Source organism: Haliotis rubra, unplaced genomic scaffold (genome assembly GCF_003918875.1).
Source record: "Haliotis rubra isolate DU_JTF1 unplaced genomic scaffold, ASM391887v1 Scf161, whole genome shotgun sequence".
NCBI classification, from domain to species: Eukaryota; Metazoa; Mollusca; class Gastropoda; order Lepetellida; family Haliotidae; genus Haliotis; species Haliotis rubra.
Window position 1 is genome coordinate 1,048,034 of NW_025765570.1, and position 26,824 is coordinate 1,074,857.

The 26,824-nt window shown below is 43.6% G+C and overlaps 2 protein-coding genes across 2 annotated transcripts; one reads left to right on the top strand and one right to left on the bottom strand.

The window, feature by feature from the left end:
- Positions 1-2,455: 2,455 nt before the first annotated feature.
- LOC124271528 lies at positions 2,456-7,914 on the top strand. Its single transcript, XM_046706672.1, has 5 exons — positions 2,456-2,566; positions 2,837-2,914; positions 6,224-6,370; positions 6,643-6,751; positions 7,705-7,914. The coding sequence occupies exons 2-5, from the start codon at positions 2,875-2,877 to the stop codon at positions 7,817-7,819; spliced, it is 411 nt and encodes a 136-aa protein (XP_046562628.1). The 5' UTR covers positions 2,456-2,566; positions 2,837-2,874; the 3' UTR covers positions 7,820-7,914.
- Positions 7,915-13,396: 5,482 nt separating this feature from the next.
- Positions 13,397-25,214, bottom strand: LOC124271550 (bifunctional peptidase and arginyl-hydroxylase JMJD5-like). Its single transcript, XM_046706690.1, has 7 exons — positions 24,657-25,214; positions 19,888-20,048; positions 16,779-16,948; positions 15,454-15,614; positions 14,835-14,987; positions 14,637-14,727; positions 13,397-13,626 (listed from the first exon to the last, which is right to left on the bottom strand). Exons 1-7 carry the CDS (start codon positions 24,944-24,946, stop codon positions 13,441-13,443), a joined length of 1,212 nt encoding a protein of 403 aa, XP_046562646.1. The 5' UTR covers positions 24,947-25,214; the 3' UTR covers positions 13,397-13,440.
- Between the last annotated feature and the right edge of the window lie 1,610 nt (positions 25,215-26,824).

Consider the following 26,824-nt stretch of genomic DNA (forward strand, 5'->3'; position numbering starts at 1 on the left):
ATGGTTATAGAACCCTGCTACCCGTATGTACACACAACAACACATATGCTAATAGAACCCTGCTACCCGTATGTACACACAACAACACATATGCTAATAGAACCCTGCTACCCGTATGTACACACAACAACACATATGGTTATAGAACCCTACTACCCGTATGTACACCCAACAACACATATGCTAATAGAACCCTACTACCCGTATGTACACACAACAGCACATATGCTAATAGAACCCTACTACCCGTATGTACACCCAACATCACATATGGTTATAGAACTCTGCTACCCGTATGACACCCTTATAGACATAAACATTTACCCGTTTAATTCCAGAGTTATATAAATGCACCCTCCCCAGCCTGCACAACACAAGAAACACCATTCTACCCTTGCATAATCTTTGACAAAACGATCACGATTCTTAAGTGTTTTATTATCAACGTAAATCTTCAAGTCCTCCAACCTTGTGTCTGTACCCAAAGTCCCTTTAAAGTATGTTGACAATGCACTGACTCGTAGCCGCCACACGGCCACGAGTCAACACTGCTATCTACAGGTGTTGACAGAATGCCAACTGAAAATTCCACCCTGAAGAGACACATTAGGGCGAGTTTGTCAGGTTTAACGCCGGGTATCCGGGGAACCAGGATTCGAACAGACAATCATGGGCTTAGTAATCAATTTACACAGATCACAGAGCGCGTTCCGAAATGTTCCAAAATTTCACGTAGAGTACACGTAACTGTTAAAACGAGATTATTGCCCGAAATGTCTTGAATACAGATTTAGCGTGCGCCAAGGATGTTTATGGGGTCCGATTCTTTTTTCCCCTTTTCATGATGGAAATTCAGAAATCAGAAATCTACAACAGTTATGAAAACGGTATTCAATTTTATCATATGCTGGTAACCTGAAAAACTTAATTTGATGTATTAATGTGATACATGGAAAATCGCTGCAAAAAATATATATGAAAAGTGTTCCTATAAAAGCGGAAGTTCGGAAAGGTCCGCCAATTCGTACATTGATGTTTTCGTTGGGTATCATTAGGTATTCTAGGCAGGTACTAGAAGCTGGGGCTCGGACAGTGGTCTTCGCTTTGGGGTGCTCACCAATGGCACAGCTCGTCAAGGTTTGGCGAGTCGTTAAGGGAATTACAACAGAACTTATATTCCCTCACCTGCGCGAACCCCAAAGGTAACGGATTGTTAGAGCTTGTGAGAAAACGCTGAAATAGATATGAAACTTAAAAAGGTTCCTTCACCAGTGTAGACAGCTGGGTCACGATAACATGTACGTTAACACTTTTACCGTCCACTGCTATTGTCGCCAATGCAGAAACTGTCACAGTGGTAGCCGTGCCCCAAATCAACAGCACAGTGCTGATGCAAACACCAGTATGCCGTGAAACAGACACCTGCTTATGCTAGCGCCAACACCGGTAACAACACCAGTCAAAGATACCTTATAATGATGAAAACAGAACGCCTACTTATACAGATACCGTGAGGTTTTCAAACACCTACATTCAGGCACCAGGAGACATACACCAAACACATCTGGCTAGTGCCACTGCAAGCAACAGTTCCCGAACCGCATCATTTTCCCCTACTGTCTCGCCCTTTCTGCATAGGTGGATCCAGGGGTGGGTGGGGATGGGTGTTTGGGGGTTGCGCACCCTCCTTGTGCTGAAAGTTTGTTAAATGACCATTGAAACTCGGGTGAAAATGATGTGTGCACCCTCCTTTTCTCAATAGTGTGCATCCCCACCCACCCACCCATCCCCTTTCTCAAAAGCTGTATCCGCCCCTGTTTTGCAATACAAAGGTCTATATGAAGCAATTCTAGAATTCCTCAGGTTCAGGAATATCCCTTCTCAATTTGAAAGGGATTGTTTGTTTCTGTCAAACTTATTTATATTCAAGGACGACAGTTAGTCCAAGACGACAAGGTCCGGGTTAGAATATTCATCTTCAGTAACCCATGCTTGTCGTAAGAGGCGACTAACGGGATCGGGTGGTCAGGCTCGCTGACTTGGTTGACACATGTCATCGGTTATCAATTCCGCAGATCGATCACTGGATTGTCTGGTCTAGACTTGATTATTTACAAACCGCCGCCATATAGCTGGAATATTGCTGAGTGCGCCGTAAAACTAAACTCACTCACTCACCCAAAACGACAAGGCATCCCTCGTTACAGCTTACGCAGCTATGTCATCAGAGATGACACCTACTGGAGATGCAAACACCAAAGGCCATCAAGCAGGACACCTGCTAATGCAGACCCGGTGACGGCCGTGTAACATGAAGGCCATGAAGGTCATGAACTGAACACCTGGAACAAAGGACTGTTGTAGAGGACAGACATCAACTAGATGGGGCTTGTGATGAGGCTCCCGACAGGTTCCCCATGAGAGCAACGAGTCATGCAGGATCATGTGTGGGTGGACGTCACGGTGGTAATGGCTCTCGACTTGTGTGGGAGGATTTAGAATCACAGTTGATGTGTACCGGGGGATGAATTGTAAACTACCCGAAGACAGGTGCATGTACGACCAGGTAAGCTGTACAGTGTAAGCGTTGTATTCTAAGTTGCAGGTATCATTAAGATTGATCTGCTCTGACACCGACCAGGAATAACTGGGTGACTGACACAATGTGCTATGTATTAGTTCACAGATACTGTGTAAATCATAACATACGTGAGTTATACACATATAGATGTGATATACAGTGTAAGCATATTGCACAAATATTGTGTAACAGAAGAGTGCAGCATATATATTTGAAATGTTCAGTAGAAATGTCGTTTTATGTGTCTTATTCTAGGTCTACATATTGAATCCGAGATTCAGCCTGAGGCGGTGATGGTGCTGGTTGTCCTTTTGGCTCTTATGACGCTGCCAGGTAAACATCCTCACTACAACAACCACTACAACAACCTCACGTCACTACAACAACCACTACAACAACCACACGTCACAACACCCGCTACAACAACCATACACCACAACAACCGCTACAAAAACCATACGTAACAACGGCTACAACAACCATACGTCAGAAAAACCGCTACATCAACCACACGTCAATACAACCACTACGACAACCATACGTCACAACAACCGCTACAACCAGACGTCACAACAACCGCTACAACCACCAAAGGTCCTACGAATAACCACCCGTCACTACAACCTCTACAACAACCACACATCAGTGCAACAACCACACGTCACTACAACAACCACACGTCATTACAACGACCACTACAACAACCACACGTCACTACAACAACCACACGTCTTTACAACGACCACTACAACAACCACACGTCACTACAACAACCACACGTTATCCACACCACAACAACCACACGTCACTACAACGACCACTACAACCACCACGTCACTACAACGACCACACGTCTTTACAACGACCACTACAACAACCACACGTCACTACAACAACCACACGTCACTACAACGACTCACTACAACAACCACACGTCACTACAACGACCACTACAACAACCACACGTCACTACAACAACCACACGTCTACTACAACGACCACTACAACAACCACACGTCACTACAACCAGACGTCACTACAACAACCACACGTCACTACAACAACCACACGTCACTACAACAACCACACGTCACTACAACAACCACACGCTACATCACAACGACCACTACAACAACCACACGTCACTACAACAACCACACGTCACTACAACGACCACTACAGCAACCCACACGTCACTACAACAACCACACGCCACGTCACTAACGACCACAACACACCACACGTCACTACAAGCGACCACGTCACTACAACAACCAACCACACGACCTCACTACACTACCCACGTAAACACTACAACGACCACTACAACAACCACACGTCACTACAACACTACCAACCACACCACGTCACTACAACTACCACAACGTCGCTACAACGACTAACTACAACAACCCACGTCACTACAACGACCACTACAAGCAACCACACGTCACTACAACGACCACTACAACTACAAGTCACTCACAACTGGCCATACGTCACTACAACGACCACTACAACAACCACACGTACAACGACCACTACAACAACCACCAGTCAGCCACGTACTACAACAACACACGTCACTGCAACAACCACACGTCACTACATCGACCACTACAGCACCCACGTCACTGACACTACAAACCACACGTCACTACAACTACCATACGTCACTACAACGACCACTACAACAACCACACGTCACTACAAGAACCATACGTCACTACAACGACCACCACGACAGCTACACCATACGCCACTACAAACCATACGTCTACCACCACTACAACTACCACGTCACGACACTACAAGAACCTACCACGTCACTACAGCGACCACTACAAACCACGTCACTCACTGGCACATCGACCACTACAGCAACCACACGTCACTACTACAACGACCACTACACGTCACTACACTACAAGAACCACACGTCACAACGACCACTCACGTCACTACAACGACCACTACTGTCCACACGTCACTACAAGAACCACACGTCACTACACTACATCGACCACTACAACAACCACACGTCACTACAACAACCACACGTCACTACAACGACCACTACAACAACCACACGTCACTACAACTACCACACGTCACTACAAGAACCACACGTCATTACAACGACCACTACAACAACATACGTCACTACATCGACCACTACAACAACCATACGTCACAACAACCAAACGTCCTACCAATAACCACACGTCACTACAACCACTACAGCAACTATACGTATTCACAATAACAATACGTCGACTCTTAACACCCACATTTCCTTGCATCAACCACAAGTCACTACATCATTCCCACGTGCTTGCAGCAGCCGCAACAACAACGACAACACGACTATATCTGGTAACAACAAGAGAGTGTCTGCCAGCGAGAAACATGACCATTGTTCTCAATGTTGAACTAATCCTCCGTGACTGTTGCTACACCTAGTAATGATCCCTATACGTGCGTGTACATATGTTTTCCTCTACAGAGGCGGGAGTAGGACGGAACAGTTACACACACTGAGAGTTTTCTAATGTACAGTGTAACTCTTTCACATAAGTTACTAGTGTGCCAATAAGACACAATTATTCAAAACAGAACCTAGACAATGTTCAACCACAGGAACATCTAAGTTGAGGACATTCACATTCAACGTTAGGGCACGTCCATATCCATCGTCCAGGGACGGGGACACATTCATTGAACCCGAAAGGCACGTAAAACAAAGGGAAATCCGCATTCAACCCCCAGGGATATCCACATTCACAATTCACCTCCCAGGGACATCCACATTCAACCCCCAGGGATATCCACATTCCCCACAACCACCACGAACTTCCATATCCATTTTTCAGGAACATCTACAATCAACCTGATCATTTTATTAGCGTACGTGATCCTGCTCAGGTTCCTGTCTGTCCAGGTGTGGCATCTCTCTGTGAGGGTAAGGTATTGTGCGTGTATTATACCTGTGCTTCCTGTCTGTCCAGGTGTGGCATCTCTCTGTGAGGGTAAGGCATTGTGCGTGTATTATACCTGTGCTTCCTGTCTGTCCAGGTGTGGCATCTCTCTGTGAGGGTAAGGTATTGTGCAGGTGCATATTGAGGGTAATGCATTGTGCGTGTATTATACCTGTGCTTCCTGTCTGTCCAGGTGTGGCATCTCTCTGTGAGGGTAAGGCATTGTGCGTGTATTATACCTGTGCTTCCTGTCTGTCCAGGTGTGGCATCTCTGTGAGGGTAAGGCATTGTGCGTGTATTATCCTGTCTGTCTGTCCAGGTGTGGCATCTCTCTGTGAGGGTAAGGCATTGTGTATTATACCTGTGCTTCCTGTCTGTCCAGGTGTATTATACCTGTGCTTCCTGTCTGTCCAGGTGTGGCATCTCTCTGTGAGGGTAAGGCATTGTGCGTGTATTATACCTGTGCTTCCTGTCTGTCCAGGTGTGGCATCTCTCTGTGAGGGTAAGGCATTGTGCGTGTATTATACCTGTGCTTCCTGTCTGTCCAGGTGTGGCATCTCTCTGTGTGTATTATACCTGTGCTTCCTGTCTGTCCAGGTGTGGCATCTCTCTGTGAGGGTAAGGCATTGTGCGTGTATTATACCTGTGCTTCCTGTCTGTCCAGGTGTGGCATCACTCTGTGAGATGGACAAAGTGTGTACGGTTGCCTGCTCCAAAACGCATCAGTCAGGACAGCACGTGGAGGACTGTGAAGACAGATGCAGACAACATGGATGTAACACAACTGATATAATAACACCCACTCACACAGGTATTTCGCCACTGGTAGTAATCATTCTGAATACTCCATTTCCGAAGGTAGAACAGTGCTTTGCATAAGGAACCGGAACTGAGGACGATTTGATTGTACACAGGAAACTGAGCTTCAAAGATATAACTGATTTTGTGCAATCTCCAGATATTTTGGTCAACTGGTTTGTGTTCAATGTCGAAAATGACTTGAATATTAATGTATTGTATTCGTTCAGCCATTTCAATTACACCTTTTCTATCAACAATGCATTGATACCACTGTATTTGCAGAAGGTCCCGTTGTCAGTGAACCTATCTCTTTCCCAACAAGATGGCTGCCCACCATCATTGGGGCGCTCGTCGGAGTAGGAGTTCTGGCTGCTGTTGTCTACTACTTCCGGTAAGAAGAAGGTTGTGCACTTATTTCGGGAAGAGGATACACTTTGTAGTCGGCTGCTGCTTCTGGTAAAAGGATACAATGTGTAGTCGACTGCTGTTTCTGGTAAGAGGACACATTTTGTAGTCGCAGTTGCTTCTGGTAACATGATATAATGTGTCGTCGTTCCGGTAAAAAGGACACACTGTGAAGTCGACTGCTGCTTCCATTAAAAGGATACACTGTGTAGTCGACTGCTGCTACCGGTAAGATGATATAATGTGTCTTCGACTGCTGCTTCCGGTAAGAGAATAATCGGTAACGTTCCGGAAAGAGTATCACTGGTTTGTAGTCAACTATTTCCGGTAGGACAGAAACCCTGCGTAATCGTCTACTTCTTCCAGTAATAGTATACTGTTTTGTCTTCTACTTCCGGTAAGAGGGTACATTGTATTGTCATTTCCTTCTGGTAGGGGAGTACACAATGAGTCATCTTCTACTTCCGGTAAGAGGGTACATTGTATTGTCATTTCCTTCTGGTAGGGGAGTACACAATGAGTCATCTTCTACTTCCGGTAAGAGGGTACATTGTATTGTCATTTCCTTCTGGTAGGGGAGTACACAATGAGTCATCTTCTACTTCCGGTAACAGGATACACTGGTTTGTTGATTACTGCTTAGATCATGTGATCGATTGCTTCTCCACGGGAGGAAGGTGTTCCGTGTTGTAGTCTACTACATCCGGAATGCTGGGATAATGCTAATTCGGGTAAGAAGGTACACTGTGTTGCCGCCTTCTACTTCCGGTATATAGCTATACTGTGTAGTCGACTACTGTATCCGGTATATTGGTATACACAGTGTACTATGTTGTCTACTTCCGTTTAAATACAATGCATTATAATCTACGAATCTTCAAACTACAAAATATTTCCTCGATGTTTTTAACCAACCACAACCTGTATTTATCCTGACAGGAAGAGTTGGCAGCGGCGGGACAGGTTCCCTGGGTATGGGTTTTCCCGACTGCCGAGGAGGCGCGGCAAGGAGACGGACCTGGCGCTTACAGAGATGTCCACAGTAGAGGCCTAGCGGCCGCCTCCCGCTGCAGGCGACAAACACATCGGTACGAGCATCACCATTAATTAGTGCATGTGTTGTGAAATACATCTGTTTGTTAATGGAGATATTTTCGATTTATTTGTCCTTGGATTCCGTGAGTTCCTGACTACGTTGCTTATCCTGTCAGTGGAACGAAAACAAATACAAAGCAATTATACATTCAAGTATTTATACTGTACCAACCTGATTTGGTGGAGCATTATTGAAAACGTTGCCATGACAACCACTGAAATGTAGAAATGATGAGAATATGATACTGCCAAAATCCCTGTAGTATTTCCCAGTCTAAGTATGAGTGAATGAGTGAGTTTGGTTTTACGCCGCTTTTAGCAATATTCGGGGGGACACCAGCAATGGGCTTCGGACCCATGTGGGGAATCGAACCCGGGTCATCGGCGTGACGAGCGACCGCCTTAGCCATTAGGCTACCCCACCGCCCTCAGTCTGAGTATGAACAAAGATAGTTGTATGTAACAGATATGTAATAGGTACATTCATTTACCTAATTTTCCCACCTGTAAACTAAACACAGATACACGTAAAACACTGTTCGGTATTCGAAAATAAAATAAAACCACAACACATATATGTAATAGTTGCTATATTTGTTTGGCCATTGTATGAATAAGATCAACACTAATAATAGCATCCATCAAACGATTCTTTGGGTCTTAAGGAGTACGTCAAAACTCGGTGCTGGCACACGAATACATAAAAAGCACAAAGAAATACGTCATGCCAAGAGAAAGAGAAGAGAAGAGAGCAGCTGAGAAAAATTGAGCAGTGTCAATAAGCTTAAATACAGGCAATAACCTCTGTCAATAGAGAATATGGTCTTCAATGAACATAAAATAACAAGACAAGACAAGATTTTTATTAGGTCAAAGACCAATACAATATATATATACTGAATATTCGCCTGTGCACATGGCGAGGTACGTATATAGAGAGCAATCATATTGTTATTATCATTATTGCCCAAGAGTGAGGATATGTGTGAACGATTTACAAAAATTCAATTTTGTTTCTTTCATTTAAGATATAATAAATACACTTTGCAGCTTTCAATATTTCAGAACTGTTTTCACATTTTAACAATTTGATAAACTTAAACATACTTATATAAAAGGCGCTTAAAAACAGCGTTAAAAAGACATATAGGTATATAGACCCTACCCTAGTACTATATAATATCAACAGAAAGTGGGATTTTAGAAAATCAGCGTTCAAAAAGACATATAGGTTATAGATTCTACTTCCTAGTACTATATAAAAAGGACTTTTATATTTCAACTAGGTAGGGTCTATATACCTATATGTCTTTTTAACGCTTGTTTTAAGCGCGACACGCCCCTGTGACCTCAATATAACCAAAACCAAACCTGAAGAGCGTATCTCTCAATAAACTTGCCCAATTTTCAACATCAGGGTTCTCATTTGAACTATTCAATAATGAATTATATATCAAAACTATATATCTATCTGGTTTACTTCTCAAAATCTTAAGCCAATATTTGATAATCCTGACAAGACGAATAACTTTCAAAGGGAATGTACCCAATTCTCCATATAAGAAAGTTGATGAAGTTGACATTTTGACATATAATATATGTTTCATAAATATCAAGTGTACCCTTTCGATAGCATTAGCTTCCATAAAGCCCCAAACTTCGCAACCATATGAGAGAATAGGAGAAACAACTGATTGGAATAACTGATACTGAATATCTGGAGTAATGTACACATTATCATTGAATATATTGTACAATGAACCACGTGCCTTCAAACCTTGTTCTGATAGGATTTTCTGAGCTTGTGAAAAACTGCCACCTGTTGAAAATACTAAACCAAGATATTTAAAACTATTGATTACCTCAAGAGGTGAACCATTATAGGACCACTTTTCAGCCTTGCCTTGTCTACCTCCTTTACGAAAAATAACAACCTTTGTTTTTTCAGTATTTATGGTCAAGCCCCATTTCGTGCAGTAAGTAAACATCATATCCAAACCGTCTTGTAAACCTTTAACACTATTGCTAAAGAGCACCATATCATCCGCAAATAACAACAGAAGTAAACGTACATGAGAAATAACAACTCCCAAGTCATCAATAGAAGAAAGTTCTTCTACTATATCATTAATAAATCATGAAAACAATATCGGCGACAGATTTTCTCCTTGCCTGACACCAATAGACGACATGAAAAAGTTTGAATGAATATTACTGGACAGCCTCACACAAGATTTAACCTCCTCATACATACTTCGAACTAAAGTTAGAAGTTTTGAACTTATCCCAAGCTTATAATTTACACCAAAGTGCATGTCTATTTACATAGCTTTTTTCGATGGTCAATGAATGCACAGTATAATTTAACTTTATTTTTAATTGCAGTATTAATTAATCCATGTAGAACAAACATACAGTCAACAGTGCTGTAATTTTCTCGGAAACCGGCCTGTTCTTCAATAATTAAACTATATTTTTCACACCACGAAGAAACCATGCGGAAGATCGCGCCGGCGATGTAGAGAGGAAGTTCGACACGCCACCAGTAGCATCGGGCTGCCGGGCAGAGGGCATAAGATCGGACGTCCCTTACCCACAGGTAAAGAACCTCGACGTGCAGGCTCTGAGAAAATAGTAACTTAAGGAGTGAGTGAGTGAGTGTAGTTTTACGCCGCACTCAGCAATATTCCAGCTATATGGCGGGGGTATGTAAATAATCGAGTCTGGACCAGACAATCCAGTGATCAACAGCATGAGCATCGATCTGCGCAATTGGGAACCGATGACATGTGTCAAACAAGTCAGCGAGCCTGACCACCCGATCCCGTTAGTTGCCTCTTACGACAAGCATGGGTTACTGAAGCTTCATTCTAACCGGGCCTTGACGGGAGAGAAATGTAAGAGAAAGTAGTGAAATTGTAACTTAAGGACACGGCGTTGGATTCATTGTTCTAATGAAAGTCGTTAACTTCTACACGTTACAGACGACCTTTGTCCCTTCTGTTGACGTCGTAACGAGGCATATCACCAGGAATATCTATGCAGCAGCACCCAGTGATGGTGTTGGGTTGTGTTTCGAATGCCTGTAAGGTGGATGCCATTACAATACCTGGGATACTCAATGGTCAACGTTATCCACACGAAGTACTTGATAACCAACCATTAGTGGATTACAACGCTAGACACCACCGCTCTCGAGCCGTCATCACCCTGAACAATAACCATGGCACGCAAGGAGCCCCGATATGAATCCCTTTGAACATCTTTGGGACTATCTTGGATGCCAAGTTCGAACTAGAGATACTCCTGGTCAACATCTGAAGGAATTAACGCAATCACTCCTTGTCAGAGACCAGCAGATGTTGTCCGTGCGAGGTGTTGCTGCACCAGGTACTGATGTAGTCGCCAGTGTTGGTTCATACATTCACAAATATCTTCATTTGACAATTGTGTGACAATCAAATTGGTGGCACTTTATTATTATGCTAATATTTGTATAGTGCCAATATCCAGCTCAGCTGCTCACAGGCGCTTTGTTTTTCCCTCGATCATTTGATGTCAAACGGCACAATACATTATCAATCTCAACTCCCTGGGGATCATACAACTTTAGGCGCACCGTGTTAATGTGGCTTTCCCATCCTTACGTTATACCCATTCACAGCTGGGTGGACTGGGGCACATGGTCACAGTACTATGTCCAAGTTTTACTGCACGTTGCTGTACCCGCAACTAGGTGTATGCACGTATTCATGTGGCCACCATCTGTTCATTTACCAACGGATTCATGGGTTGTTTTAAGTGTACAGGGTTGGGTACTGTACATACTACATAGTCACGGCATTGTTGACATTTACCATTTTGATACGCGGAAATTGGTTTTCGAAGCATATACAATATGTAATGTGGTCGTACTTACCATATACAAATGTGGGTGGTGCCTGGTTAGTTTCATGGGTATACATCGGACCAACAATTCAATTTTTTTCTTGGTTAGGTCTGACCAACTAGCTTGGAGAGATCAGATCCACCACACTATGCTAGATTTGTAGAATAGAAGAAATTATGCATCTGTGAAAACACTACACAATGTATTTAGCCTAATACAATGCCACAAGCTGGTGAGAATGTTGACATGAGGTGCGTAAGGTGACATTGTTGAAAGACCAGTGTGCGAAATAGCCAATGGCCCGCTAGCCTGTGGCTAGTAAAAATTCAGGTGGGCCAGTAAATCTCCATAGTCACTGGCCCGACTGGCTAGTGAATTTTCATGGCGTCATTTTGTAAGTATATCACTCTCTCTGACTTGCTAAGTTATAATACACTTTAAATCATGCAAAATTATGGCCTGATAAAAAATGTTTATCATATTAGCAGCTTAACGATGAAACCCTTGCCAAACCTACGATATCTTATTCTCATCAATTTTTGTAATCTTTTGCTGAATTTCTACATTCACATTTCGGGCAAGTGAATTATTTTGATGGCTAGTAACTTTCAGGCATACTTGCCCGACTGGCTAACAAAATTTGAAACTATACTATCCCAAAAGAGAATGGGCGTTTTGTATACCTATCAAACAATCGTCAAAATATGCAACAAAAAAAAGAGACGCATAGGCGTTTTGTATTTTTTAAAACCTATTAATTACCTATTGTATTCAAACAATCGTCAAAATATGCAACAAAAGTGTTGATAAAATGATTTTACACAATTGCACAAGTAAAAATTCGACTTTACCTGAAAATGTTGATTTTGATGAGATTTCTTACAAGGATTAAAAACGCATTGCCACAAAGCAACAAAAATCACCTTCCAGTTGAAATTGAGCAGCAAAGAGCATGCACTGTCTGGCTATAAAAATCCAGATTAATTTCGGAAATCGGCATTCGCTTTGAAGGAGTTTCAAGGTCGAATCACTACGCCACGTCTTGAGGCTACGACACGGAACATCGCCATTGGAAGAATGCACGCTCGAGATTACCAATTTTCTGTTGCCAGGCGTCGGAATGCTAGTCGGAGCTAACTGCTTGCAGCTCGATACAACCAAACAGGTATAACAAATGACCGTCCCCGTACAGGCAGACCTCGAGACACCACTGCATCCCAAGATCGGTACATCCGGGTACTACATTTGCGTGATCGTACTGTCAGGGGTGACAGCAGGGTACCTGGAATTCGGAGGAATCCGGTCAAACTGTACGGAACAGGTTGAGAGAGATTAGACTGAGACCCGACGTCGGGACCGTGCTGCGTCATCGCCATCGCGCTCAACGTCTCCGTTATCTATAATTATCCACTTGGTTGTATAGGCATTTCATTTTTCTAAACTGATGTAAAAATCCATGCACTAAAGTCTATTTGTGGACGAGTTATACATGTTTGAAAATACACCATTTTCGCAACAGATTTCTGGCCTGTGCGTTTCTTTTTTGGGATAGTATATTTCGCACACTGTGACAGACTGTAGCTGGAGATTATACTGTGCGGAACAGTGACGTTTAACAACTTCTAACAGATACAAATGAAACAGGTCAAGAGAATTAAATGTTTATTGTTGTAAGCGTACATACACAGAGGTCAAAGTTCCTCCTTGGACTTGCTTTGATCCTGGTTCTCTCTATTGTCGTCAATGTCCTCCATTGTTGTCTTGAACTTCTCCGCTAACGAGCCACCGAACCTGGCGACGAAGTCGTCCACGTCGGCCTGGTAAAGTTCCTCCCAGGAGACATGGTCGTCGCCGTCGGTGTTGAAATAGTGGTACACCTGGAACACAGGAAGTAGGGTAAGTGGAAATGAGGTTCAACTTGGCGTTCAAGATGAAAGCACTTATGCTGAGACGTGCGTGCGTGTTTGTACTCGTCCAGAATAATTTCAATGCTATCGAGACACTGTGCCTCATTGGTACCCATCTACGACACAACACATTGACTCCGTGTGCTTGTTTTATCCCCTAAATGCCAAAACGTCTATTGGAATAATGGGTATCCACCCACCCACCGCTGTGACGATACACATGGGTGTTGACAAGGATCACATTAGAACCTCAAGCATCTCCATAGGCGGATCCAGAAGGGGGGTTCAGGGGTGCGCCCCCCCCCCCTTTTTTGTCCTGAAAGTTTATTAAATGACCATTGAAACTCGGGTGAAAATGAAATGTGCACCCTCCCTTTTCTCAATAGTATGCACCCCACCCCCCTTTCTAAAACAGCTGTATCCGCCCCTGATCTCCGTGTTAGTCGTCCTTGTAAGGTTTCTAACATCATGAGGCTGATCCGCCATTCTCTTTGAATACATCTGTTTTAACTTCCATGATGCTGTCGCTTTGCCACAATCGTTTATGTAGAGTGAGTGAGTTTAGTTTTAAGCCGGCCGACCTCAGCAATATTCCAGCTATATGGCGGCGGTATGTAAATAATCGAGTCTGGACCAGACAATCCAGTGATCAACAGCATGAGCATCGATCTACGCAATTGATAACTGATGACATGTGTCAAGCAAGTCAGCGAGCCAGGCCACCCGATCCCGCTAGTCACCTCTTACAACAAGCATGGGTTACTGAAGATCAATATTCTAACCCGGATCTTCACGGGTACGTTTATGTAGAATGCCCACCATATAAGCCGTGCGAGTTGCAATTTGTAGTCCAAGTATATAACACCGTGAAGGGGTATTTACTGGATCTGAGGTTCCCCACGACAATACTAACTGATACACTATACTCGCACATCAAGGGCTAGAAATGTTCCCACTACTAAAGCCACGAGAACACGCACCTGCTTGGTTTCCTCTACATTCTTCACCATGTATTGCAAATCATACTCGTAGATGCTGTCCTTCCCATCCAGACCAGAAAACAGGTCACTTCTGTAAAAGAAAACACTCAAAACTAACACACTGTATTCAGACAAATACGGAGACAGAAACACACGCGCTCTTCACTGGTTCGTGGATGCTTGTCGGCCTTTCCTCACCTGATGAAGTTTTGTGCGGTGATGAGTGGCACCTTACTTAGGGGGCGTGGGGTTGTCCTCTCACAGTCGGTACTGTTGAACCACAGAAGGCGATCGAACCACACGTTAGAAGCCAGATTCCGGCCTTGGTGCGAGTACACCTGATGATACCAGCTGAAAGACAGTGAGCATCGATTACTTGCTGATTATGCGATGCCTACAGCGACTAGGATTAGAAGGGGTTCAGCGGAGTTACTTCCCGGTACAGGAACGAGTAATCTGAAAACTGGGGACCTGTATCCATGTTGAGGGTGGATCCCGAAGCTTAGGAGACGTAACCGCTTTATACGACAGACAACCCAGCCTTTCAACCTAGCGGAGAAACCTCACCTCGCCCTCTTTATTATCTTACCCTAAAACATACTATGAAATAGGCCTACAATTCGTAATACATACAGTTAACTCCCCGGCATGACCAAACCATTTGTAATAATAAATAAAATGACGACTGCAGTTCGTGACATCAGTACACTGCCGCACGTGACAACTGTCAACAGGAGCGCCTGGAGACTTTAAATGGGACCTACTTGTAGGTATGTACACTCACCTCTGTACTTATGTGTAAGGAATCGCCACTTACTTGGCGGGTATAAAGAGACAATCGCCTTTCTTCATTTTAGCCTTGAGCCAAGGAACGGACTTAAACCCAGGAAACTTGTCAAGATCCACCCGGTCCACGTCCACTGTGCTAAAGCCTCGTTCTGAATTGAAGCCGGAAGCTTCAATTTGGGGCTTATATCTCTGTATAAAAGTAAAGCAGTTCGGAGATAAACATATTATATTTATAATTTCGTGATATACCTCTGATTTTCCAACACAGTGCGTATATCTGCATTCTACCATAGCCGCGTTATTACGATTAAAAAAAATACACATTGTGTTGGAAAATCAGAGGTATATAACGTGATTATACACCTCTGAATAAATTTGATTAATCAATCATCAATCACAATCCAGTATTAACTGAAGTCATGGTAGAATGTATTGTAAATTCAAGCGTCAGAATCAGAAAGTCATTCACAAGAAACTACGGTTAACTAACAAAGTATGACGCAGTCAGCAACAGTTCATCAATATCTCGGTGGCGAGAATAGGTGATTGATCTGGGCCAGGCACAATAAGTGGTACGAGCTCTCATCCCCACCGTCGGGGTAAGATAACACACACTTGAGCCAGGTCATACACAGCTACTATAAGAGCCATGTTTTAGGACAACCATTTTGTGGTGGAAAGTAAACTTTGAATGATGAATTCAACACAAAAATGCTTTTTCATTAGGTGCAATTTTTGTTCTCTAAAAGCGGTACTGCTTTTCTTTTGTTTCTTATGGATCTTTAGAAGTGTTTCGCACTCAGCAATATTCCAGCTATATGGCGGAATATATCTTGTATGGTTGTATATCATCGAGTTTAATTGTGAAGAAAATACATGTATTGGAGGTAAGTGGAGGTGGAGTACAAACTGGTATGTAGTATGTATGATCGTTAAAAGTGTTAGAAGTAGTAGTAGTAGTAGGAGGAGGAGGAGGAAGAGGAGCAGGAGGAGCAGCAGCAGCAGCAGCAGCAGCAGTAGTAGTAGTGGTAGTGAGGTGAGGTCAAATGGGGTTTAACGTCGTACTTAAGATTATTTCGCTCATATGACGACGTGCATGCGTATGTATGTGTGGCTGCTTGTACTAGCCCAGACTTAAGATGGTTTTATGGTGCTAGCTCACTGAGATACCATGCCTCGGTTAAGCATGAATACCCCACTCAGACACATTATACTCCGAGCAGACCAGTCCTTGTTGTACCCATTAATCCCGAGCGCCAGGCAAGGACTAACAAGTACCATATTGTAAAGTCTTTTGATGTTATCGACTGAAATTGTGTACACGGTGGCGTTAAACATGACAAACTCACTCACTTTGTCAATGAAAATGAAATCTTTAGTGCCGTCCATGAGGCAGTTGACGTTGTCCACGGAGTCTAAGTGAAGCACGGACTTCGTCCCACCACTGCTGAACCAAACGTGGAAATACGTCATCAGTTTCTGCGCTCCCCCACACGCCAGAAATGGCGGCAGGAATATGTCCTCTGAACGAAAGAAATGCACAACGTGTCATCGGTCAGATAGGGTATGTACCACAGGGGCTTGTCCCGCTTAAAAACAGCGTTAGATAGTGTTTTATATTGTACTAGGGAGGGTATATATACTTATATGTCTTTCTAACGCTGTTTGTAAGCGCGACAAGCCCCTGTGTAAACCCATCCCACACACCCACTTCCCTACAAGAACCATCCCATCAACCACCACCACCACCACTTGTACCCACCAGACCAGTACAACATAAGACCCTTCTAAACCCATCCCACACTCCCACTTCCCTGCAAGAACCATTCCATCAACCACCACTTGTACCCACCAGACCAGTACAACATGGGGCCCTTCCTAACCCACCCCACACACCCACTTCCCTACAAGAACCATCCCATCAACCACCACCACTTACACCACTTGTACCCACCAGACCAGTACAACATCGGACCCTTCCTAACCCACTCCACACACCCACTTCCCTACAAGAACCATCCCATCAACCACCACCACCACCACTTGTACCCACCAGACCAGTACAACATGGGACCCTTCCTAACCCACCCCACACCCCCACTTCCCTACAAGAACCATCCCATCAACAACCACTTGTACCCACCAGACCAGTACAACATAGGACCCTTCCTAACCCACCCACACCCCACTTCCCTACAAGAACCATCCCATCAACCACCACCACTACACCACTTGTACCCACCAGACCAGTACAACATCGGACCCTTCCTAACCCACCCCACACACCCACTTCCCTACAAGAACCATCCCATCAACCACCACTTGTACCCACCAGACCAGTACAACATGGGACCCTTCCTAACCCACCCCACACCCTCACTTCCCTGCAAGAACCATCCCATCAACCACCACTTGTACCCACCAGACCAGTACAACATAAGACCCTTCTAAACCCATCCCACACTCCCACTTCCCTGCAAGAACCATTCCATCAACCACCACCACCACCACTTGTACCCACCAGACCAGTACAACATGGGACCCTTCCTAACCCAACCCACACCCCACTTCCCTACAAGAACCATCCCATCAACCACCACCACCACCACTTGTACCCACCAGACCAGTACAACATGGGACCCTTCCTAACCCACCCCACACCCCCACTTCCCTACAAGAACCATCCCATCAACCACCACTTGTACCCACCAGACCAGTACAACATGGGACCCTTCCAAACCCACCCCACACCCTCACTTCCCTACAAGAACCATCCCATCAACCACCACTTGTACCCACCAGACCAGTACAACATGGGACCCTTCCTAACCCACTCCACACCCTCACTTCCCTACAAGAACCATCCCATCAACCACCACTTGTACCCACCAGACCAGTACAACATAAGACCCTTCCTAACCCACCCCACACCCCCACTTCCCTACAAGAACCATCCCATCAACCACCACCACCACCAGACCAGTACAACATGGGACCCTTCCTAACCCACCCCACACCCCACTTCCCTACAAGAACCAGTATCAACCACCACCACCACCACCACTTGTACCTACCAGACCAGTACAACATAGGACCCTTCCTAACCCACTCCACACCCCACTTCCCTACAAGAACCATCCCATCAACCACCACTTGTACCCACCAGACCAGTACAACATAAGACCCTTCTAAACCCATCCCACACTCCCACTTCCCTGCAAGAACCATTCCATCAACCACCACCACCACATGTACCCACCAGACCAGTACAACATAAGACCCTTCCTAACCCAACCCACAAACCCACCGCCCTACAAGAACCATCCCATCAACCACCACCACTTACACCACTTGTACCCACCAGACCGGTACAACATAAGACCCTTCTTAACCCACCCCACACACCCACTTCCCTACAAGAACCATCCCATCAACCACCACCACCACTTGTACCCACCAGACCAGTACAACATGGGGCCCTTCCTAACCCACCCTACACCCCACTTCCCTACAAGAACCATCCCATTAACCACCACCACCACCACTTGTACCCACCAGACCAGTACAACATAAGACCCTTCCTAACCCACCCCACACCCCCACTTCCCTGCAAGAACCATTCCATCAACCAACACTTGTACCCACCAGACCAGTACAACATGGGGCCCTTCCTAACCCACCCCACACCCCACTTCCCTACAAGAACCATCCCATCAACCACCAACACCACTTGTACCCACCAGACCAGTACAACATCGGACCCTTCCTAACCCACCCCACACCCCACTTCCCTACAAAACCATCCCATCAACCACCAACACCACTTGTACCCACCAGACCAGTACAACATAAGACCCTTCCTAACCCACCCCACACCCCCACTTCCCTACAAGAACCATCCCATCAACCACCACCACCACCACCACTTGTACCCACCAGACCAGTACAACATAGGACCCTTCCTAACCCACCCCACACCCCCACTTCCCTACAAGAACCATCCCATCAACCACCACCACCACCACCACTTGTACCCACCAGACCAGTACAACATGGGACCCTTCCTAACCCACCCCACACCCCCACTTCCCTACAAGAACCATCCCATCAACCACCACCACCACCACTTGTACCCACCAGACCAGTACAACATAGGACCCTTCCTAACCCACCCCACACCCCCACTTCCCTACAAGAACAATCCCATCAACCACCACCACCACCACCACTTGTATCCACCAGACCAGTACAACATAGGACCCTTCCTAACCCACCCCACACCCCCACTTCCCTACAAGAACCATCCCATCAACCACCACCACCACCACTTGTACCCACCAGACCAGTACAACAAATTACTTCACGTTCCAGTAGACACCCGTTGATCAGATGGTCGACCCTTTACCTTCTACACGTACAAGTACCCATCCGTTCATTAGTTACCACGGCTATCAGCACCTACCTGCCATGGCGCTGCTGTGCTCCAGGTTCAGTACCAGGTACACATCGGATGTGTTGTATTGACTCAGGAACGTTTTGAATGGCCCCTCGTCACCATCTCTCTCGTCACGCGTCTCTTTCTTGTTATGTTCGAATGAAACGACCAGGTCACCAAACCTCCTCCTGTAGTGGAAGTAGTCTATATTGACAAGCGGTTTTCACAATAATGATCTATTTCACGTGTTAATGAAGAGATGTACATCCGGCACACGATGCCCCGCTTGACGTTAATTCCTGGAATCGTTCACCAAAGCCACTTGTCGAGTGTAATTCCAGCCGAAATACCTTGATTCCCTGATAGTGACCAAGGACGTGTTGGACGCTGGGGCGCCAGAAATACGCGATGAGAGGGAGTTAGGTATTGCATTTTCTTGCCCATGAGGGCAGCCGGATATTGTTCTGGAAACCACTTGCCAATTACCGTTTTTTTCTATTAATAACTCCGATTTTCCGTCTATGAGCCACGTGCTGATATGGAATGAGATGTCGCTTAATGGATTCTGATTTCGAATGGAAAACGTCAGTTTGATAGATATTCCAAAATTCATCCATCGACCCACCCGTCCAGTGGTGGTATGTGGGTCCAGCATCGTTCATGGTCGACAATTGGCTCACTGTCTATTGTTACCTACGTGGGACGTACTTCAACTGACATTGCCATATTCGCCAATGTTTACATCTAAACATGTTTACTTGCATTTATTTAAGTTAATGAATTAAATGTAAAAACATGATTCTCACGTTCTGCATGTTGTTTTTGTGGACGTGTGAGTGTTACAAATATACAAGAGTGCTAATCGCAAGCTATTCTATAATTCACTTACTCAGGATTTTGTCATTCAGGAAACCGTTATACCTCATATACGTCAGTTATTCTTATAACAGGACTCGGCATGGCGAATAACACACAGGTGGCGCAACCCCTCGTATTTAAATAATGATGATTCTCTGAATCCAGTCCGAGCGATGTCTCCCCAGCTCATGTTCAGAACAAGAAGGGAGACAAGTTTTGTATGTCTTGAATATTATAAACCAGCAATACAACTCGACACCTTTTCTCCAATTACAGATGTAGAGTAGAATGTCACTGTAACTCTCCATTCCTGAAACATTATGGCCCCAGTAGCTTGAAGGAATGGAGAGTTGCGAGGATATTCCGAGGTTATTTGGTAAATTGTGTCTTGGAACATTTCCTTCATCCTAATGCAGAAACTTCAAAACTATCGTTAAAATATTATGTATTTAAAAGTAATGATCGGATAGAAGCGGCCCTTCATTAAGCGACACTGTTGTTAACATATTCACAGCATGTACCACGTGCACTGGAACGACCACTCTCCATTACTTTAGCGACTGTCCATTCCTTATATATAATGGATTGCTGAAACTGAACAGAATAGTAGGGGTGAAACGGTATACCGCGGTATTAGTAGAACCGCGGTATTTTGCCTTCGGTTCGGTATACCGTAATGCAATCCAAAACTTCGGTTTTCGTACAGTCATTTTATTAATCATTTTAAACCTTTTCTAAAATGTCTAGAAATTGAATCATTTGGTCAAAATCTATTCATTTCTTTGCTTGACGGCCGCTATTTTCCTGGAAGTAAGTTCGAGATCGCCTCAAGTCGTCCACTTACAAAGTCAGCAAGACAGCAACTGCAGATACCAAATCAATAGCTGAGTTCTGTTTCTTTTTCAGTTATTTCAAATCAGACGAACAGCGAAACATCGTAATAACTTATTGAAGTCCACTTTATCATAAATACACGCCGTCAGCCGAGTACTTACGATGTGTGCTGTGATGCAACACACCGCGTTATAGCGGGGATAAACACTGCCATCCGAAAACGTACGATGTCAGAAAACTCATAATAAAACGATCTACCTCGATTTCATTTTATTTGATTAAATTTAATCCCATTTTCATTAATTAAAACTGTTTACAGTAACATTGGAGAAAACGTGTGTGAAATGACATCCCCTCATTCTATACGCCAACCGCGTTAGTACTAATTTCATATTATTCTCAGCAATCACGAACAGATTACCGCCTTGTCATCCATGGACCCCAAGACCCGCGTTATTGACTCATTGAAGTCATATTTCACAATTAATTGCCAATATTGTGTTTTTACAATCAAAGAGACAGGTACCGCGGGAACTCAACGGTGACTTGTCAAACTGTCTCATACGTAAAATGTATCCAGCCACGTAACCCAAAGTGCTGAACCTATGTTCATTATTATGTTAAATACGTTCGTAGAAAACATGCATTATACTAATACGATAGCAATATATAATATTTCTGTTAAAATAACTGCTTAAGATATAAATTATTCTGATAATGGATAGAAATCCTTTTATGTTATATATATATTTTCAGGTCGTTTTTAACTGAATCACCGGTAGATTGGAGCAAAACATGAGTACACAGCTGATTGTTATTTCCAACTTAGTTAAATAACAGGTAGCATAACAGGAAGGACAACTGAATTATCGTGTCTAGTGATTTTTAATTTGATTGCAGGTTTCCTATTCACATATTTATTTTCATTTACATAATTTGTTTTTTCACTTTCAGACAGACAGACAAGTTTATTCAGTAAAAGGCCACAGGCCCATCATACAGTCATTTGCATATGATATAGATAGTTGAGTGTACATGCTGTGTAAGAGGAACATTTCTAATGCGCTGAAGTACATGAAACAGAAAAATACTGACATCTCTTATGATACAATCATTATGTGTTTTCATAATGTTAATAAAATTGGCATTTGGATCAAAATCAGTAAAATATTTCTGAATATATCTTAACCTTAAATCAGAAAAACGTTCACACTTAAGGAGTACATGGAATTCATCTTCAATAACATTTTTGTCATCCAATTTACAAAATAGACATAGTCTCTCATTGTAATTAACTTTATTGTATCTTCCAGTTTCAACAGCTAAATTAAAATTACCACATCTAAATTTAGAGAGTGCAGATGTGAGATGTAAAGGAATATCAGAATTTAAATATCTTTCCACATTTAAAAATGTCTTAAATTGGGAGTAATAAAAACACGTATTAGAATTTTGAATTGAAGTGGACCGACATTGTTTAAGATTATCCGAAAGTCTCTGCTTAAACAAGGATATGAAATAATCAACATTGCCAACATCCTGACTGATCCATGCATAGCCAAAACCATACTTAAATAAAATATTTTTGACACAAGTTGCCCAAGTAGTGCGGCCAACATCATCTAAGGACTTGAGCATAATATAACAATGTTTTGGCTGTCTATCATAAGGCATATACAATAGGTGACACCAGTATTTAATTACTTTAGTCATATAAGTAATTTGTAGAGGAAGTCTGCCACAATCACCAAGAGCCATGTTATTATTTATTATTTTTATTATTATAGGATATTTATATAGCGCACATATCCACGCACTAGTGCATGCTCAAGGCGCTGGTATTATTACAGGTAGATTTACCAACTTTCGACGATACGATATAGTTTTGACTGGGCACAATACACGAAATAGCAGTTCTGTTATGTCCATGGAAAATAATTTTTACTTGGCCTTTATTCCGGGTTATGTATTACACGGGTGTCTCACAGCTCGGGGGGATCATCCATGGACCCCAAGACCGGCGTTATGGCGAGGGATAACTGCAATTATGGGTATGGATCTGGTGGCTTGTTCATCACAGTTAGTATGCCTTATGTTTGTTTGCTGTTGCTACCATCTCATTGCAAGCTATATCAGAGCAATGGACATTTAACGACCGATAAAAAGAGAAAGCAGCTTTCTCAGGCTAAAACAAATTTGTTTCAGAAAGGAGAAATGCATTTCTGAGTGAACTTTAAAAGATATTTTGAATGAATCTGAAAACAGAACAAAACAAAATTCTGGAATGTGCCAAGATTGTGTAGCAGTACTTCTCAAGTCTCGAAATGTTTAACTGACTGAAATGAGAGATTGGCAGTGATTTAGATCAAGGACAATCATCTGTCACACGGACTGTAACTGTCTTATGACAACTGTGTTGAGTTAATTTGTATAATTTATTTATCCATGATATGTCGTCAACAGAAGTCACACCCGACAAGATCTGATTTGTGTATTGTTTTTAGTGTTTTTTAAGCATGAACAATTTCTGGGACGTGGTGATTTCACTGCAGTAAATGCTGATGTGATTTTAATGACTTTTAATCATACTTTGGCTACTTGCTATTTTGCCACACAGGTGTGAGCTCCAAGGCCTGTGATATTTTAATTCTTCTATCTTGTCATGAAATGACAGTTTTGTTCATTCAAAATAACAAAGATTATGATTTATTGTTTCCCATGTTATTAAACAGTGTAAGGTTAGCCTCTTGTTGTCAATTTTCTGAATTATGATATGTCTCATATACCGAACCGAAACGGACCGAACCGAAGGCCTTGTATCGCAATACGTACCGTAAGAGCGTACCGTTTCACCCCTACAGAATAGCGTCACAAATGTAATCTAATGCCATATCTCGACTTCTTTTCGGTGGTACCTTTCGGGCATCGTGTTTATCTGCACTGCCAAGTTCCATCAGAAGGAATCTCTAGATACCTAAAGTCAGCCAGTTTACGTCATGTTGTTACAGGTTCCAGGATACCGTCACTTTAACTGGAGCAATGATGTTCCCACCTTGATCCTAATCAATCAATCAACCCACCTGTCCTCGCACACACTCACTTACCTGAGGTAGTCATCCGTCCAGAGGTTATATGCGGGGTACTGGAAGCTAGGGTTGTTTAAGGCCGACCTCAGTAACACAGGTTGACCCGGCCTCACGAACCACTCGTAGAAGTACTGGGGGGTGGGTATTCCCTCCATGACGGGGATGTCATGTAAAGGGGGGTAACTCCCAAGAGGTTTCAAGTGACCTTGGAATTGGGCAGCCCCTACACATGACGTAATCAATGTCGCATACACGATCGTTGCCACAACACAGGATACCGTCATCATCGAAAACGACAAATATACCATTGTCACTGATATCGACACTGCAGTCGCTGATTGTATGGAGCTCTGTTGTCAAGTTCTGTGCAGATTCAGTGAAGAGGCATTCGTAAGAGTTAAGTGAGTGAGTGAGTTAAAATTTGCATCGGCAGTATTCGTAAACAGGAGAAGTAAACAATGAAATCTGTGTATTTGTTTAACAATCCGTCAATAGCTAGCACACGGTGGCCCCATCACCGACTCAGAATATCACTACTCTGTTTTGACGATATATACATTTACGACAATATAGTTCCGTTTTCTGCCACCCCCACGTGAGCCGGATGTGCCGCCAGATGGCGCTGATCAAGGTGTTATGATCCGTGAATCAGTCGCAGGTGTCGCAAAGTGTATCGTAAGTGATGTTGCTGTCTGCCCATGTGTATCTCGCGCTCCAGTTTAGTTGAATGTCTAATGAATGAGATAAGAACTTGAACACAACAAACAACGATCTAAGAGGCGCAGTTGTACTATTTTTCACTAATTTATTTTACCAACAGAGAGGGCTGTGTAAAGTTTTCTCATGACGTAGCTAACTGTGGAAGGGGTTATCTCCCTTGAACTGCTAGCTCAGACAGAGCAACTGTCCAACTACTGTGAATACAGCGTTCTCACCAACGAACTCTTGTTGACTGTTTAAATATTGTATAGCAGAGCACATATACTCACGAACGCACACAGACAGGTAGATAGATTTCTGAACACCTGTTCAGTGCTGAACTTCGCTTTTATTTATGCCTGTATTTCGTAATACACAAACCATGCAGTGAAGTTTGGAAACGCTTTAAGAGCAATTAGCAACACAGCTTGCAACAATAAACCCACAAACAGACACGGACATCCGCGTTATTCTTGATTGTACATAACTGCCTCCGTGGTGTAGTGGTTAGAGCGTCCGCTCGGAGAGTGGATGGTCGCGTGTTCGATCCCCGGCCGCGTCATACCAAAAAGGCGTTAAAATATCGTAGTTTGGTCCCTACCTGGCGCTCGGCATTAATGGGTACAACAAGGACTGGTTGGCTTGGAGTCAGTATAATGTGTCTGAGTGGGGTATTCATGCTTCACTGCGGCATGGTATCTCAGTGAGCTAGCACTATAAAACCAGCTTAAGTCTGGGCTAGTACAAGCAGCCGCACATACACACTCATGCATGTCGTCATATGAGCGAAATATTCTAAAGTACGACGTTCAACCCCATTTCACCTCACCTCTTGTTTGTACAGAGCTTGAATACAGTGGTGTGGTGAAGGGTGACAGTGATGTATTAGCCAGTCTCCCTCGTCATCATCATCACACTCTGTCTGGCACATCCTGCCAGGGTCCATGGAGGCCGACACCTTCCTCACGTGGGGGTGTCACATACACCTGGCGGGCTGGCACATCCACGTCAGTTGTCCCTGTGACGTTCACAACTCCACGTACACCGCACAGCTACACACGTGAGTGTCGACACAAAATCAATACTCACTCGTTAACAGTGTGTTTCGTAAAGTTGGCTGGTTGATGGATTTCAAGTTAAAAAATGGATTTCAAGTTGAAAGTTGGTTTCAAGTTTTTGGTTCTAAGCCTCCACATTGACAATAATACACAATATACGAGTGTACATAATACACCGTGTACATACACATCTGTCTATATGATTACATGTGGCACGAGTCAACATTAACATTTGGCTGTTTTACACATAATTCTCTTCGAAACCTCACTGATTATGTCTGTGTTCATAGTTATCACACTAGCAGTAGCAGCAAACTATAATTTGAATATACAATAAGCCTTGCCATTTCACTATATACTGCCATGTTACACAATGAACTGACTCCTTTATTTGAATGCGTTATTTGAATGTGTGCTTGTGATGTAATA